The sequence below is a fragment of the Pseudophryne corroboree genome, chromosome 3, assembly GCF_028390025.1.
Source record: "Pseudophryne corroboree isolate aPseCor3 chromosome 3, aPseCor3.hap2, whole genome shotgun sequence".
Classification (NCBI taxonomy): domain Eukaryota; kingdom Metazoa; phylum Chordata; class Amphibia; order Anura; family Myobatrachidae; genus Pseudophryne; species Pseudophryne corroboree.
Window position 1 is genome coordinate 309,430,445 of NC_086446.1, and position 17,604 is coordinate 309,448,048.

At 48.4% G+C, this 17,604-nt stretch overlaps 1 protein-coding gene across 3 annotated transcripts in view; it reads right to left on the reverse strand.

Annotated features, from left to right (window-relative positions):
- ZNF385C (zinc finger protein 385C) overlaps positions 1 to 17,604 on the reverse strand; it is a 563,435-nt gene that overhangs the window by 47,040 nt on the left and 498,791 nt on the right. For all 3 annotated transcript variants that reach the window (XM_063959413.1, XM_063959415.1, XM_063959414.1), the window contains exon 5: positions 1,484 to 1,637. In XM_063959413.1, the coding sequence (XP_063815483.1) occupies positions 1,484 to 1,637 (154 nt within the window). The remainder of the gene's footprint in view (positions 1 to 1,483; positions 1,638 to 17,604) is intronic.

Consider the following 17,604-nt stretch of genomic DNA (forward strand, 5'->3'; position numbering starts at 1 on the left):
ATGATGCGTGCTTAGAGGGGCTGTTTGGCGAGACTGCAGCAAAGATGTATGCATACACATCTATACATTGGAACGGGAGAACCAAGGAAAAATGAGACATGTTTAACAGACAGGGAGAGGGTGGGGATAGAGGAGGCCGTGGCTAGGGGAAAGACAACACTGGTAACAATCAGACTTTCAACATAATGTTCATTCACATTTTTATAAAAGAGTAAATTTAAAAAACAAAATTTTTTATCTGTACATTTAAAAAAGTCATAATGAATAAATTGATAATACCAAATGCATGTGTGAGCTCTTTGGTTGGGTAGCGCTGTCATTGATGATACAGGGTGGGATGTATCAAGTATCACAACATCCCGCCTCTTATTACATGCCCACCGGCATTTTGTAACACAGATATACATGATTACTTGCCAGGATAGCTCTTCCAATGTAGAGTTTTCCCAGCAAAGCCACATAAGGAAGGAGAGGGATGCTTCCCCGGGGACTCACTGCAGAAAGAAGCCCATTTGCTTCTATAGGCAACGCCATTTATAGATTTTGTTGCCTATGAGGCTTATGATGTCACATCTCAACCCCATAGAATTTCTTTGGGACTTGCTGTGCAGCGGGTCTGCAGCAAATATGTCTGATATCTGCTCTGGACCTATTTAAAACATATGACATCAGTTTTCTAAAGTTTTACTGCATCTTTACTAATGATACATCCCGCCCATAAGCTTTAATATCTTTAAGAAGTCAAACAATTAAAATACTTCTAAAGCGTATTCTGAGAAATCTAATCACATAATCTAAAGCCCCTAGAGTGTGACAATGTAAAAATGCACAAAGATGGCAGGGTTGTGCTGTAACAAGTCTGCCTCTGAGATATGTCCCATAATTCCTCACTGTTACACATTTGGTTACTAATCTTGGCTAAAACGACAGCAATAATGCAGAATTTTTACCAAGAAAAGCAGGAAAGGTCAGTTTAGCACATCTGCTGGGCAGTGTCTAGGGATATGTGCATGTGTGCCAGCTCACACATGACTGCTGGAACTGAAGGCCCAGGTTTGGGTTTTCAGTTCCACTTGACAAAAAAAATATGTAAAAAAAAAAATTGTGAGTAACTTTGAATAATATAGTAATCCGGGACTCCTCTTGGAGCACCGCAAGACCCTGCTCTTGTGCAGAGGTTTTCTCCCTCTCATGACGGCCTAATGCTGCCAGCGAGGAGTTCGGTAAATATGCACAGCCAGCGCTGCCACTGAAGGGTGTATGTAATGCCATCTCATTTGCAGGCTATGGAGATGAAGTAAGCTTAAAAAAAATCTATGATTTTTCTGCAGTTATCCCTCTTCTCAAATAGGAGAAAGCAGTGATAACCCCTTTCTCCAGCAAAAAAACAAACAGTTATCACTGCTTCATAAATAGATCTCCAGATACCATAGTAGTAATACCGTTTGTAGATTGTTACCAATTAATACACAAAGCATCTTACGTTCGTTGTGAGAGTCTGCGTTTCTTTTGGTGTCCACTGGGGGCAATGATGTCCTCTCCCGACTTCCGTGTCGCCTCTGCTTGTGCCGTGCACTGTCTAGAGCTCTGAGCTTCCGTGCGTGCTTGTGACCCTTGTAATGAGCTTCAGCTTGGTTCTGTGACAGAGAGAATTTGTGATTATGGACTGAGTACTTCTGGTTTGTAGCACAGTTTTAGTGAACCCCTTTGAGATTGTGACATACAGTTGTATAGAATAATAATAAAAATAAGAATTTACTTACCGATAATTCTATTTCTCGTAGTCCGTAGTGGATGCTGGGGACTCCGTCAGGACCATGGGGATTAGCGGCTCCGCAGGAGACAGGGCACAAAAGTAAAAGCTTTAGGACTAGGTGGTGTGCACTGGCTCCTCCCCCTATGACCCTCCTCCAAGCCTCAGTTAGGATACTGTGCCCGGACGAGCGTACACAATAAGGAAAGATTTTGAATCCCGGGTAAGACTCATACCAGCCACACCAATCACACTGTACAACTTGTGATCTGAACCCAGTTAACAGCATGATAACAGAGGAGCCTCTGAAAAGATGGCTCACAACAATAATAACCCGATTTTTGTAACAATAACTATGTACAAGTATTGCAGACAATCCGCACTTGGGATGGGCGCCCAGCATCCACTACGGACTACGAGAAATAGAATTATCGGTAAGTAAATTCTTATTTTCTCTGACGTCCTAAGTGGATGCTGGGGACTCCGTCAGGACCATGGGGATTATACCAAAGCTCCCAAACGGGCGGGAGAGTGCGGATGACTCTGCAGCACCGAATGAGAGAACTCCAGGTCCTCCTCAGCCAGGGTATCAAATTTGTAGAATTTAGCAAACGTGTTTGCCCCTGACCAAGTAGCAGCTCGGCAAAGTTGTAAAGCCGAGACCCCTCGGGCAGCCGCCCAAGATGAGCCCACCTTCCTTGTGGAATGGGCATTTACAGATTTTGGCTGTGGCAGGCCTGCCACAGAATGTGCAAGCTGAATTGTACTACAAATCCAACGAGCAATCGTCTGCTTAGAAGCAGGAGCACCCAGCTTGTTGGGTGCATACAGGATAAACAGCGAGTCAGTTTTCCTGACTCCAGCCGTCCTGGAAATATATATTTTCAGGGCCCTGACAACATCTAGCAACTTGGAGTCCTCCAAGTCCCTAGTAGCCGCAGGCACCACAATAGGTTGGTTCAGGTGAAACGCTGACACCACCTTAGGGAGAAACTGGGGACGAGTCCGCAGTTCTGCCCTGTCCGAATGGAAAATCAGATATGGGCTTTTGTGAGACAAAGCCGCCAATTCTGACACTCGCCTGGCCGAGGCCAGGGCCAACAGCATGGTCACTTTCCATGTGAGATATTTCAAATCCACAGATTTGAGCGGTTCAAACCAATGTGATTTGAGGAATCCCAGAACTACGTTGAGATCCCACGGTGCCACTGGAGGCACAAAAGGGGGTTGTATATGCAGTACTCCCTTGACGAATGTCTGGACTTCAGGAACTGAAGCCAATTCTTTCTGGAAGAAAATCGACAGGGCCGAAATTTGAACCTTAATGGACCCCAATTTGAGGCCCATAGACACTCCTGTTTGCAGGAAATGCAGGAATCGACCGAGTTGAAATTCCTCCGTGGGGGCCTTCCTGGCCTCACACCACGCAACATATTTTCGCCAAATGCGGTGATAATGTTGTGCGGTCACCTCCTTCCTGGCTTTGACCAGGGTAGGTATGACCTCTTCCGGAATGCCTTTTTCCCTTAGGATCCGGCGTTCAACCGCCATGCCGTCAAACGCAGCCGCGGTAAGTCTTGGAACAGACAGGGTCCTTGCTGAAGCAAGTCCCTTCTTAACGGCAGAGGCCATGGGTCCTCTGTGAGCATCTCTTGAAGTTCCGGGTACCAAGTCCTCCTTGGCCAATCCGGAGCCACGAGTATAGTTCTTACCCCTCTCCGTCTTATAATTCTCAGTACCTTGGGTATGAGAGGAAGAGGAGGGAACACATACACTGACTGGTACACCCACGGTGTTACCAGAGCGTCCACAGCTATTGCCTGAGGGTCCCTTGACCTGGCGCAATACCTGTCCAGTTTTTTGTTGAGGCGGGACGCCATCATGTCCACCTTTGGTTTTTCCCAATGGTTCACAATCATGTGGAAGACTTCCGTGTGAAGTCCCCACTCTCCCGGGTGGAGGTCGTGCCTGCTGAGGAAGTCTGCTTCCCAGTTGTCCACTCCCGGAATGAACACTGCTGACAGTGCTATCACATGATTTTCCGCCCAGCGAAGAATCCTTGCAGCTTCTGCCATTGCCCTCCTGCTTCTTGTGCCGCCCTGTCTGTTTACGTGGGCGACTGCCGTGATGTTGTCCGACTGGATCAGCACCGGCTGACCTTGAAGCAGAGGTCTTGCTAGGCATAGAGCATTGTAAATTGCCCTTAGCTCCAGTATATTTATGTGGAGAGAAGTCTCTAGACTTGACCACGTTCCCTGGAAATTTCTTCCCTGTGTGACTGCTCCCCAGCCTCTCAGGCTGGCATCCGTGGTCACCAGGATCCAATCCTGAATGCCGAATCTGCGGCCCTCTAGTAGATGAGCACTCTGCAGCCACCACAGAAGAGACACCCTTGTCCTCGGAGACAGGGTTATCCGCTGATGCATCTGAAGATGCGATCCGGACCATTTGTCCAGCAGATCCCACTGAAAAGTTCTTGCGTGAAATCTGCCGAATGGAATCGCTTCGTAAGAAGCCACCATTTTTCCCAGGACCCTTGTGCAATGATGCACTGACACTTTTCCTGGTTTTAGGAGGTTCCTGACTAGCTCGGATAACTCCCTGGCTTTCTCCTCCGGGAGAAACACCTTTTTCTGGACTGTGTCCAGAATCATCCCTAGGAACAGCAGACGTGTCGTCGGGATCAGCTGCGATTTTGGAATATTTAGAATCCACCCGTGCTGTTGTAGCAGTACCCGAGATAGTGCTACTCCGACCTCCAACTGTTCCCTGGACTTTGCCCTTATCAGGAGATCGTCCAAGTAAGGGATAATTAAGACGCCTTTTCTTCGAAGAAGAATCATCATTTCGGCCATTACCTTGGTAAAGACCCGGGGTGCCGTGGACAATCCAAACGGCAGCGTCTGAAACTGATAATGACAGTTCTGTACTACGAACCTGAGGTATCCTTGGTGAGAAGGGCAAATTGGGACATGAAGGTAAGCATCCTTGATGTCCCGGGACACCATATAGTCCCCTTCTTCCAGGTTCGCTATCACTGCTCTGAGTGACTCCATCTTGAATTTGAACCTTTGTATGTAAGTGTTCAAAGATTTCAGATTTAGAATAGGTCTCACCGAGCCGTCTGGCTTCGGTACCACAAATAGTGTGGAATAATACCCCTTTCCCTGTTGTAGGAGGGGTACTTTGATTATCACCTGCTGGGAATACAGCTTGTGAATTGCTTCCAATACTGCCTCCCTGTCAGAGGGAGACGTTGGTAAAGCAGACTTCAGGAACCTGCGAGGGGGAGACGTCTCGAATTCCAATCTGTACCCCTGGGATACTACCTGTAGGATCCAGGGGTCCACTTGCGAGTGAGCCCACTGCGCGCTGAAACTCTTGAGACGACCCCCCACCGCACCTGAGTCCGCTTGTAAGGCCCCAGCGTCATGCTGAGGACTTGGCAGAAGCGGTGGAGGGCTTCTGTTCCTGGGAAGAGGCTGTCTGCTGCAGTCTTTTTCCCTTTCCTCTACCCCGGGGCAGATATGACTGGCCTTTTGCCCGCTTGCCCTTATGGGGACGAAAGGACTGAGGCTGAAAAGACGGTGTCTTTTTCTGCTGAGAGGTGAGTTGGGGTAAAAAGGTGGATTTTCCAGCTGTTGCCGTGGCCACCAGGTCCGAAAGACCGACCCCAAATAACTCCTCCCCTTTATACGGCAATACTTCTATATGCCGTTTGGAATCCGCATCACCTGACCGCTGTCGTGTCCATAAACATCTTCTGGCAGAAATGGACATCGCACTTACTCTTGATGCCAGGGTGCAAATATCCCTCTGTGCATCACGCATATATAGAAACGCATCTTTTAAACGCTCTATAGTCAATAAAATACTGTCCCTGTCCAGGGTATCAATATTTTCAGTCAGGGACTCCGACCACGCCACCCCAGCGCTGCACATCCAGGCTGAGGCAATCGCTGGTCGCAGTATAACACCAGTATGTGTGTATATACTTTTTAGGACATTTTCCAGCTTCCTATCAACTGGCTCCTTGAGGGCGGCCGTATCAGGAGACGGTAACGCCACTTGTTTTGATAAGCGTGTGAGTGCCTTATCCACCCTAGGGGGTGTTTCCCAACGCGCCCTAACTTCTGGCGGGAAAGGGTATAATGCCAATAATTTCTTAGATATCAGCAATTTTTTATCGGGGGAGACCCACGCATCATCACACACTTCATTTAATTCTTCTGATTCAGGAAAAACTACGGGTAGTTTTTTCACACCCCACATAATACCCTTTTTTGTGGTACTTGTAGTATCAGAAATATGCAAAGCCTCCTTCATTGCCGTGATCATGTAACGTGTGGCCCTACTGGAAAATACGTTTGTTTCTTCACCGTCGACCCTGGAGTCAGTGTCCGTGTCTGTGTCGACCGACTGAGGTAATGGGCGCTTTAGAGCCCCTGACGGTGTTTGAGACGCCTGGACAGGCACTAACTGACTTGCCGGCTGTCTCATGTCGTCAACAGTTTTTTGTAAAGTGCTGACACTATCACGTAATTCCTTAAATAAGACCATCCAGTCAGGTGTCGACTCCCTAGGGGGTGACATCACTAATACAGGCAATTGCTCCGCCTCCACACCATTTTCCTCCTCATACATGTCGACACAGGCGTACCGACACACAGCACACACACAGGGAATGCTCTGATAGAGGACAGGACCCCACTAGCCCTTTGGGGAGACAGAGGGAGAGTTTGCCAGCACACACCAGCGCTATATATGTATAGGGACTACCTTATAAATAAGTGTTTCTCCCTTATAGCTGCTATATATGTTTTTATATGCCAAATTAGTGCCCCCCCCCCTCTCTTTTTTACCCTGTTTCTGTAGTGCAGGACTGCAGGGGAGAGTCAGGGAGACGTCCTTCCAGCGGAGCTGTGAAGGAAAATGGCGCTTGTGTGCTGAGGAGATAGGCTCCGCCCCCTTCACGGCGGGCTTTCTCCCGCTTTTTATGAGGTAAAATGGCAGGGGTTAAATACATCCATATAGCCCAGGAGCTATATGTGATGTATTTTTTACCATAAATAGTGTTTTCATTGCGTCTCAGGGCGCCCCCCCCCAGCGCCCTGCACCCTCAGTGACCGGAGTGTGAAGTGTGCTGAGAGCAATGGCGCACAGCTGCAGTGCTGTGCGCTACCTTTCTTGAAGACAAGATGCCTTCTGCCGCCGATTTCTGGACCTCTTCTGGCTCTGTAAGGGGGCCGGCGGCGCGGCTCCGGGACCCATCCATGGCTGGGCCTGTGATCGTCCCTCTGGAGCTAATGTCCAGTAGCCAAGAAGCCCAATCCACTCTGCACGCAGGTGAGTTCGCTTCTTCTCCCCTTAGTCCCTCGATGCAGTGAGCCTGTTGCCAGCAGGACTCACTGAAAATAAAAAAAAACTAAGTCTATACTTTTATTCTAAGCAGCTCAGGAGAGCTACCTAGATAGCACCCTTCTCGGCCGGGCACAAAAACCTAACTGAGGCTTGGAGGAGGGTCATAGGGGGAGGAGCCAGTGCACACCACCTATTCCTAAAGCTTTTACTTTTGTGCCCTGTCTCCTGCGGAGCCGCTAATCCCCATGGTCCTGACGGAGTCCCCAGCATCCACTTAGGACGTCAGAGAAAGTGTCTTAGGGTGATCAGTAAATCATAGCTATACACTATTACATACCTCCCAAGATGACCCTCTCCAGGAGGGACAGAATGTTTTACTCCCTGGACTTCCCTGTTAATTTATGATTGCCTTCGCCTGTGATGAAACACCTTTCTTATCCATTAACCTGTTCAAAACAGGTGCCGGCAATCGCAAATTAAGAGAAAAGTCCCGAAGCAGAGCATTTTGTCTCTCCTGGAGAGGGTCATGTTGGGAGGTATGCTATTATGAGCCCCAGCAAATATCATGAAGCCATGCCGAAAAGGATTCTGGGTAGTGATTTGTAACCATGACATGATCAACAAGGAGAGATAAAACAACTGAAAATAACACTATAGAGATAAAATGATATGTCTGTATAATGCTGATCTTGTCTCAACTGCCAACATACACAATTGGGGTTACTTGTTTCTGGGCAGGTGCATCTAGGCACCCTATTCCAATGAGCATGATAAGTTTTAATTCACCCATTGTATAATTATTGTTTATAATGCCTAAAGAGTAAGAAAAAATTGTGTGAATAAAATATGGTAAGTAGTCTAGACCAGTGGTTCTCAAACTCGGTCCTCAGGACCCCACACAGTGCATGTTTTGCAGGTAACCCAGGAGGTGCACAGGTGTATTAATTACTCACTGACACATTTTAAAAGGTCCACAGGTGGAGCTAATTATTTCACTTGTGATTCTGTGAGGAGACCTGCAAAACATGCACTGTGTGGGCTCCCGAGGACCGAGTTTGAGAACCTGTGGTCTAGACAGTACTTATCAATAAGTCAACCCTGCGGTATAAGAAAACTAAAAAAAAAAAAAAAAAAATGCAGTGTCTGTGCTTTACCCCACCTAGATTGACCTTTACAAGAATGTTGTGCTATCAGGTATTTTCTAAGTTTAATGTATTTTAGTTCTTATTGTTTTTTCCTCTTCTTCCATGTCTTTTCTCAGTGCTTCTCCTTCTTATGTATCTGAACGCCTAATGTAGCCAATTGTATATTCATCCGACTGTGCGCTGTTTGTATTTTGCATATGGTAACCATTCCGACCACCCCCTGTGTTTCCCCTACCTCTTTTTTTCTGTTCCCCATTTCTGTGTGTAAACTCTTCAATAAAAATTTAATGTTTAAAAAAAAATTTAAAAAAATGCAGGTGCACAAACTGAGAATACTGATAACACAATTATCATAAACTCTGCAATTAACATAAAGTATAAATAAGGTTATCACATTTGGCCAAAAATACTTGCCCACCTACCATGTCAAGGTGAACCTCATCAATTGGGTCCTTAACATCATTAATACTGACACATTTTATAAATTAAATATTTAATATTTGGGTGTGCAGTCAAGCAAAACTATGGAGGTACCATCTGATATGTTAGTGGGAAGCCAGCACTTCAAACTGATCCTGCGATATATATACCACTGGTGTTATGGAATAGAGCAGGGGTGGTGAACCTCCGGCCCGCGGGCCGTATAAGGCCCGCAAAGCCGTTTGCTCCGGCCCACCCGCTTCTCCCAGTGAGACACGCCGCCGCTCAGTCCGGCGGCAGCGTGTCTCAGCTGTCAGTGTCAGGACAGAGAGGAGAGCGCGGAGGCGGCGGCGTGTAGAACTTGAAACCAGCCGCCGGTTCGTGAGCCAATCAGAGCTCGCGGACCGGCAGCCAATCAGGAGCCGCGGCTGCCGGTCCGCGAGCTCTGATTGGCTCTCGAACCGGCGGCTGGTTTCAAGTCCTACACGTCGCCGCCCAACATAGCTGCGCTCTCCTCCGTGTCCCGCCGAAAGGAGCGGTAAGTAGCACGGAAGGGGGGGGGGGCACTGTAGGGGCATCTGTATACCTGGCACTGTGGGGTGCATGTGTATACCTGGCACTGTGGGGGGCATCTGTATACCTGGCACTGTGGGGGCATCTGTATACCTGGCACTGTAGGGGCATCTGTATACCTGGCACTGTGGGGGGCATTTGTATACCTGGCACTGTGGGGGCATCTGTATACCTGGCACTGTGGGGGCATCTGTATACCTGGCACTGTGGGGGGCATTTGTATACCTGGCACTGTGGGGGCATCTGTATACCTGGCACTGTGGGGGGCATTTGTATACCTGGCACTGTGGGGGGCATTTGTATACCTGGCACTGTGGGGGCATCTGTATACCTGGCACTGTGGGGGCATCTGTATACCTGGCACTGTGGGGGGCATTTGTATACCTGGCACTGTGGGGGGCATCTGTATACCTGGCACTGTGGGGGCATCTGTATACCTGGCACTGTGGGGGCATCTGTATACCTGGCACTGTGAGGGGCATTTGTATACCTGGCACTGTGGGGGCATTTGTATACCTGGCACTGTGGGGGCATTTGTATACCTGGCACTGTGGGGGCATCTGTATACCTGGTACTGTGGGGGCATCTGTATACCTGGCACTGTGGGGACATCTGTATACCTGGCACTGTGAGGGGCATTTGTACACCTGGCACTGTGAGGGGCATTTGTACACCTGGCACTGTGGGGGCATCTGTATACCTGGCACTGTGGGGACATCTGTATACCTGGCACTGTGAGGGGCATTTGTATACCTGGCACTGTGAGGGGCATCTGTATACCTGGCACTGTGGGGGCATTTGTATACCTGGCACTGTGGGGGCATCTGTATACCTGGCACTGTGGGGACATCTGTATACCTGGCACTGTGAGGGGCATTTGTATACCTGGCACTGTGAGGGGCATTTGTATACCTGGCACTGTGGGGGCATCTGTATACCTGGCACTGTGGGGGGCATCTGTATACCTGGCACTGTGGGGGCATCTGTATACCTGGCACTGTGGGGACATCTGTATACCTGGCACTGTGAGGGGCATTTGTACACCTGGCACTGTGAGGGGCATTTGTATACTTGGCACTGTGGGGGCATTTGTATACCTGGCACTGTGAGGGGCATCTGTATACCTGGCACTGTGAGGGGCATCTGTATACCTGGCACTGTGGGGGCATCTGTATACCTGGCACTGTGGGGACATCTGTATACCTGGCACTGTGGGGGCATCTGTATACCTGGCACTGTGGGGACATCTGTATACCTGGCACTGTGAGGGGCATTTGTACACCTGGCACTGTGAGGGGCATTTGTATACTTGGCACTGTGGGGGCATTTGTATACCTGGCACTGTGAGGGGCATTTGTATACCTGGCACTGTGGGGGCAATTGTGGATCTGGCACTGCACTATTGGGGGCATATGTGTATCACGTCCCATTTTAACTGGCCACACCCATTTTTTGGCGCGCGCGCCTCCGGAGCGCACACACAGTACCTCTATGGGGCAGACCTGCTGGGGGGCAGGGTAATTTTTTAAGTTGAGAATTTTTGTATGGCCCCCGAAGGATTTTATAAATATCCAAATGGCCCTCGGTAGAAAAAAGGTTCCCCACCCCTGGAATAGAGCATGGGGGGGGGGAGTGACCACATGGCCAATCATTGTTCATTGATAAGGCAAGCAATTCAGAATGGGCATAGTGATAAGCCTATTGCCCATAATTTTATGGAGAACATTTATCAGATAGCAATGCTAAAATGCATGTTAATTTAATTGACCATGAGCCCAAGATGGAAAGCGGTGCTGACTGGTAGCGTTTTTTTATTACGTAAGGAGGCAAAATGGATTTTTGATCTAAATACTATCACGCCCATGGGGCTGAATGAGAATATTTTTTTACATTATTCTGTATAATTTGTATATTTTTGATTTGTAGTCGTCTACATCCGTGTGTAGATTTATGTTAGTTTTTGGGTATTTTAGTGTTTTACACTTTATGCATGGTGGCCTCCTGGTGCTGCTCCCATGGACGCTGTGATTTTTGAGTGTCTGATTGTTCAAGTGATATCTATGTAATACTGATGTGAATGCTGCTCTAATGTTGTAGGATTGGTTACATTACCAGAGTTATGTTTAATAGATAATCTTTAATGCCCATGTGTGCACTTCCACGTTCCATGCTGGATTGCAAGGAAGCGCAGCCGGAGCTTGGTGAGCTGGGTGCGAGTGGCGCACATGTGCCGTCTGGTGGAATGCACACACAGCCGACTGGAACACACGCCTAGGCAGCGGCCAGACAGGTTATTCAAATGCTTGATAGATATATTAGCGCTTATGGAACAGTAGCATGTTATGAACACTTGTTAGCGGCTATAATGATTGAGGTAGCCTCTGTACTGTCCGGATAGAGACCGAAGTCGACCAGCATGTAATGTATGGCATCTATGAGATTTACTGCCCAGAGAAATATGATATTTGAGCAATTGTTGGATGGCAGTTGGAGCCAGATGATTTAATGGATATATGAAGTTATGGCACTGATATGCTTAAAGTAATCTTGCAAATCCTTGGATGTTATCGTATTGGAGATGCAAAGCTGCAAAAGTATATTTTTACTCACTGGGTGGTGATGATGATGATGATGATAATAATAATAATAATAATAATAATGACAAAAACAGCTCTCCTGGGGTAGATGGGCACTTTCAAACACATAGCTGCCATGAAACAGCACACCAGTCTAGGGTTTTTCTGTAATCTAGCTGAAGCTAGTTTTATTGTGCAGTACAAAAACACAAAACATAAAAAGAAATCCTAATCCATCCGGCCATTAACTAAACACAAACATAAGCATATGAACAGTACTCACGGTCAGAAAATCATAGTGTCTCTTGCCTGGGGATGTAGTTATGTACCCGGCGGTCAGAAGACTACCGTTCACAATACCTCCCCCTGCATCCCAAACACTGATAATCCCAACAGTCTGCATGCTGACTAAAAGAGACTATTCCTACTCGTGGGTGACCACGACACCCATAGTTGCGCTCGCCCCCCCACCGGCATTCTGCGGTCAGGATGCTAACCAGTATTTTGCTGACCATGGCTTCCATTTCCTCTCTGTCTGAGGCTGTCCTTGTCGCCACTGTCACCTTCAACGTGTTGCAGTTCTGGGCCCAGGTAAGTAAATTATTATATATTTATCACACATTGCCTGTCGCCCTCTCTCACCCGCTGCCTTTCACCTTCTCCCACTGTCTCAGTCACCCTCTCCCTGTTATCCACTGCCTCTCATTGGCGTCACCCACTGTGCCTCTCCCCATCACCCTCTTCCTGTAACTGTCTGCCTGTCACCCACTCCATCACCCTCTTTCTGTCATCATTTGCCTCTCCCCTTCACCCTTTGCCTCTCACCCACTGCCAGTCACCCTCTCCCTTTCCCTGGCATCAACCACTGGATCTCCTAGTCACCCTCTCCTTGTCACCCAGTGCCTGTCCCTGGCATCACTCGCTGCCTCTCCCCACCACCCTATCCCTCTCAACCACTGCCTGTCACCCTCTTCCTGGTGTTACCCACTGTCTCTTTCGATCACCCTCTGCCTCTTTCTGTCTCCCTGTCACCCACTGCTCCTCCATGGCAACACCCACTGCCTCTCCCTATCACCCTTTCCCCATCACCCACTGTCTCTATTTGGTGTCACCCATTGCCTGTCATCTCTCCCCATCACCCACTGCTGTCACCCTCTACGTGTCATCCTCCCCTGTTATCAACTGCCTCTCCTTAGTATCACTGAATGCTTTCCTCTGTCATCCACTACCTCTCCTTGACATCACTCACTGCCTTTCACCATCTCCCAGTTACCCATTGCCTCTCCCCATTACTGCCTCCTCATCACCCACTGCCTCTTCCCATCACCGTCTCCTTGTTACCCACTGCCTCTCTCCATGACTGTCTCCCTGTCATCTCCCAGTCACCCGCTTCCTCTCCCTGTCACCAACTGCCAGTCCCCTTCTGTCTCTCCCTTTCATCCACTTCCCATCACCCTCTGCCTCTCCCCACCATCCTCTCCCCATCAACCTCTACCTGTCACCCACTGCTCCTTCCAGTCACCCACTGCCTCTCCCTGTCACCACTGCCACTCCCAGTCGCCCTCTGCATCTCCCTGTCACCCACTGCTTCTCCGAGTCACACTCTGCAACTCCCTGCCACCCTTTCCCCATCAACCTCTGCCTCTCCCAGTCACCCACAGCCTCTCTCTGTCACCTTCTGCTCTGTGGCATATTGCAAGTTCCGCCACTGATATAGCTCAGTGAATCAAAGCACCAGATGAGGTTCACTGGTTTAAGTATATCCACATTATGAATCGGATTATGAGTCAGACGCAAGAGGTGGCTGTATTTGTGGAAACTTATATTAATGCGAGATTCTGTACAGCTAATGCGAGAATTCCCCTCTCCATTGATTTGATGCTAACTGCCGCAACTATCATGATTAGTATTGGCACTTTCATGAGCCCCATGCTAGGTGCAAGAAAGGAGTCTGGAACAGGCTTCCCTTCTCCAGACACAGAAAACTCAAACTACACTCCCATCCCTCAGAACAGTTCTGTGCGACCGCATTGATGCCCCCCAGCTCCCAGCATGAAATGTCCATTTAACAGAAAGACAGATCTAGCCAAGGTCCATGCGACTCAGAAAAGGACGGAAATGCACAAAAATATGTAAATTTGCATCTGCGCATGTGCTGTGTGTCACAATTCACCAATAGCATCTGATTCTGAATCAACTCCTATATATGCTACAGATATTGATCACTACTAGTAGATATTAGAAATATTAATGTGGGAGAGGGAAAATAAAACAATAAAAATACACAAATAAATATAGAATAATAAAAACTTAAAAAGCAGACATTCTAATCTTACACCAGCTTTGAACACAGGATCTTATAGGTAAAAGTCTTTGTAAAACTGGTGCTTCAACAAATGCTGTTTCACAAGCCAAAGATAAGATGTGGGAGCCCCACATCCACCCAGAGATGTTGTAACATTTTCAACTACTGCAGAATATCAACAAAGGGAGGTGTGGGGATTACATAGAGAGGAGGCTGGAGGAGATTTGTACACTGCATGGAGGGCTCCAGGCCGGCAGCCGATCTATTTGCATTCAGAGGACATTACTGTAGGGATAATGAGGTGCATACTGATGGCAAGCCTGCAAGACGCTGATAAGGGCCAGCCACAATAAGCCTCTGCTCAGCAGAGACTGACAATGCAGTACAGCACACACAGCTTGGCAGTCCTGTCCTCTGCAGCATGCTTTGTTTAACCCATTTATAACCCTGTGACAGCAGACCTCCTACAACTATGGATGGTTAAACGCAAATTATTGTGAAAATTTTGACAGTAGATGAATTGTTATAAAACAGGCTTTCACTTGCATTCACAGACATGTCACATGACCGACCCCGGCATTTCCGACAATTAGAATGCCAACAGGCAGGGGATGGGGTAATTATTTTACCCCTCCCCTGTCCCATACCATAACCCACCTGGGGTGGCGGCTAGGGCTAAGACAGTGGGGATGGCAACTAGGGCTAAGACACCGGAGTGGTGACTACGGCTAACCTCCCCCTCTAGTGCCTAACCCCTCCCCTGGGACCTAACCCTAACAGGCACCCCAATACTTACCTTCGGGATGTCGGCGGTTAGTATTCCAGTGCCAGGATTCTGAGTGGTGTTGGCATTATGGTGTTGGTCACATGACCACCAGCATCCTGACTGCCGGGACGCTAACCCATCTAGAGACAGGGCTGCAAATGGGGTGGGGTGGGGCGCGTGCTAAGGGGTATGTACGCAGGATTTGGGGTTGTGCAGAGCTCCTTGTCAAGATGACTGATATGTGCCACTCAACCATCTCACAGTCTCGCTCAAGCCCCGCTGCCCACCCTTCAGTGCCAGGACCCCATCCCAGCTCAGCACAGTTACCTTCAATGTCTAATTATATCCCCTCTGTACAGTCCACACATAACCTCACATATTTAATCTTTCTTCACTCTCACACCCTCTTGACCATTGGTCCACATTGCTGGGTGACCACATCATACAGCCCATTAAGAATCTTTGCAATCTGGTGGACCATTATGCAATAGGGGTGTAGTATTGTATGCCGGCGGCCAGCATACCGGTGCCGGGATCCCGACCGCCAGCATACCGACAGCTGGGCGAGCGCAAATTAGCCTCTTGCGGGCTCGCTGCGCTCACCATGCTGCAGGCACGGTGGTGCGCTACACGCACCAAGCTTAATTTTCCCTTCAGGGGGTCGTGGACCCCCAAGAGGGAGAATAATTGTCGGTATGCCGGGTGTCGGGATTCCAGCACCGGTATATTGAGCTCCGGGATCCCAACAGCCGGCATACTCAATACTACCCACGCAATAGGTAGCATCTATCCTTGTGTATCAATGCCTATTTCCCTATAGAGTGTAAGCAGGGTCTTCCTACCTCTATGTCTGTCTGTAATTACCCAGTTATCTTCTATTACTGTTGTTCTAATTGTAATACGCAACGGAATATGCTGCGCTATATATGAAACTGTTAATAAGTAAAAAAATAACCTCACCTTAGCTCCGGGCTGCCCGCCAGACAACAGCTGCCGGTCACAGAGCCCATCAATGCCAACTGGGACCCCGGCAATGATGTCATTGGGACCAAAGCGGCAGGGGGCGAGGACAGTTTACTGCAGGTGCGTGCTGATGCTGGGAGGAGAAGGGGGGGATGTGTAGTATGTTGTGCTGGATGTTAGACAAGGGCCACTAACAGTCCTGCACTACCCACACTGCATCTATGTCACTGTACTGTGTGGCTATACCTCCCCTTCACCAGCTGCTGTTATAACCCGAGCTGCTGTCACTGTCACCCGGAGGCGCCAATAATGTGAAATCTACTCCACGCAATGCATTATACTCAAAGAGGAACCATTTGGATGGATAAAGAGTGAAACTGGAATTATTAATAGTAAGAAAAATTAGATATTACTGTATAGTGAGAATGCTAAAAGTGCACACATACAGCTGCCGAGTAACAACACAAATTATAAGCACACAAGTCTTGTACTTGTTGGAAGTTCCCAAAGGCTCCCTGGTACACTATTTGGTGTGTAGTTAAAGAAAAAAAAAACATATTCAGGTGAAAGCTATGGAGAAAGGCTTTGTGTACTCTCAATTTAACAAGTCTGATCACAGATTTCCCTGGTGGTAACCTATTTTGCTACCTCTAAGTGAACAGAAGCTATAACCATTTAACAAGCAGTTAGCTCACTTCCAGTTCTGGCTCTGGTGGAGATGGCAGCAAGCTAGTGCTGCTCCTCTGTGCCCGCAGCTTCTCCTCCTGCTACTGCCCAGCAATGGGCGCCGCCAGCCGAACCGCCGCCACCGCTAGCAGGGGGAAGCTCCCTGGAGTGCATGGAGAGGTTTCTTACCTTCTCCATGCCCAGTAAACAGCAGCGCCGCCTCCGAGATCAGAAGAGCTTCGTGTCCAAGATGGCTCTTCCTGCTCCCCACTGGCCAGCTATAGTGACCTTGTGTGGGCTATTAAGTCCACAATGGCCCCTTAAATGCAGGAGCAGGCTGAATCATTTAAACAAACCCAGCAGGAAACTAATGCTAATATTATGCAGCTCACTCATTAAGTGCATTCTACTGAGGTTACTTTGGGAGAGACTTTTCAGGATGTTTTTACCCTTGAGTAACAATATGAGGACCTGCACAAGCAACACCTCCAAGTCCTGGATAATTTGGAAAACAGGTCCAGGAGAAATAATCTCCATATTGTCGGGCTGCCTGAATCTCTTAAAGGGGAAGCACTCACTCAATTCTTAACCACTACCCTGCTGGACATATTGGATGTAAATGACACTTGGTCAGACCTGATTGTGGAATGGGCGCACCGTATCGTCCCCACCCGTAACAACGCAGACTCCCGCCTGCGAGTAACAATTTTCCGCTGCCTTAATTTTCTACATCGCGAGGCTATCTGGCAGGCCTCCAGGAAACAACATCCTTTGATATGGGACACCCACAAGTTCCTGATTTCCGGGATTATTCGGCCGAGGTCACTAGGGCACGCAAGGTATTCTCCTCGGTTTGTGCGGACTTGGTGAAGTCTGGACGTCGCTTTGCCCTTTTGTTTCCGGCCCGGCTGCGACTCTTTACTGGTGATTCTGCGGTGGATTTCTCTAGTCCTGATAACGCCACACAGTATTTACGGGAAGAAGCTTCCACATGTGACTCCTCCACGTCTGCTTCGCCTTTATCGGCCTGATTCCTGTGATATGACCCGTATGACTTTGGTGTTCTTCTGCTGCTT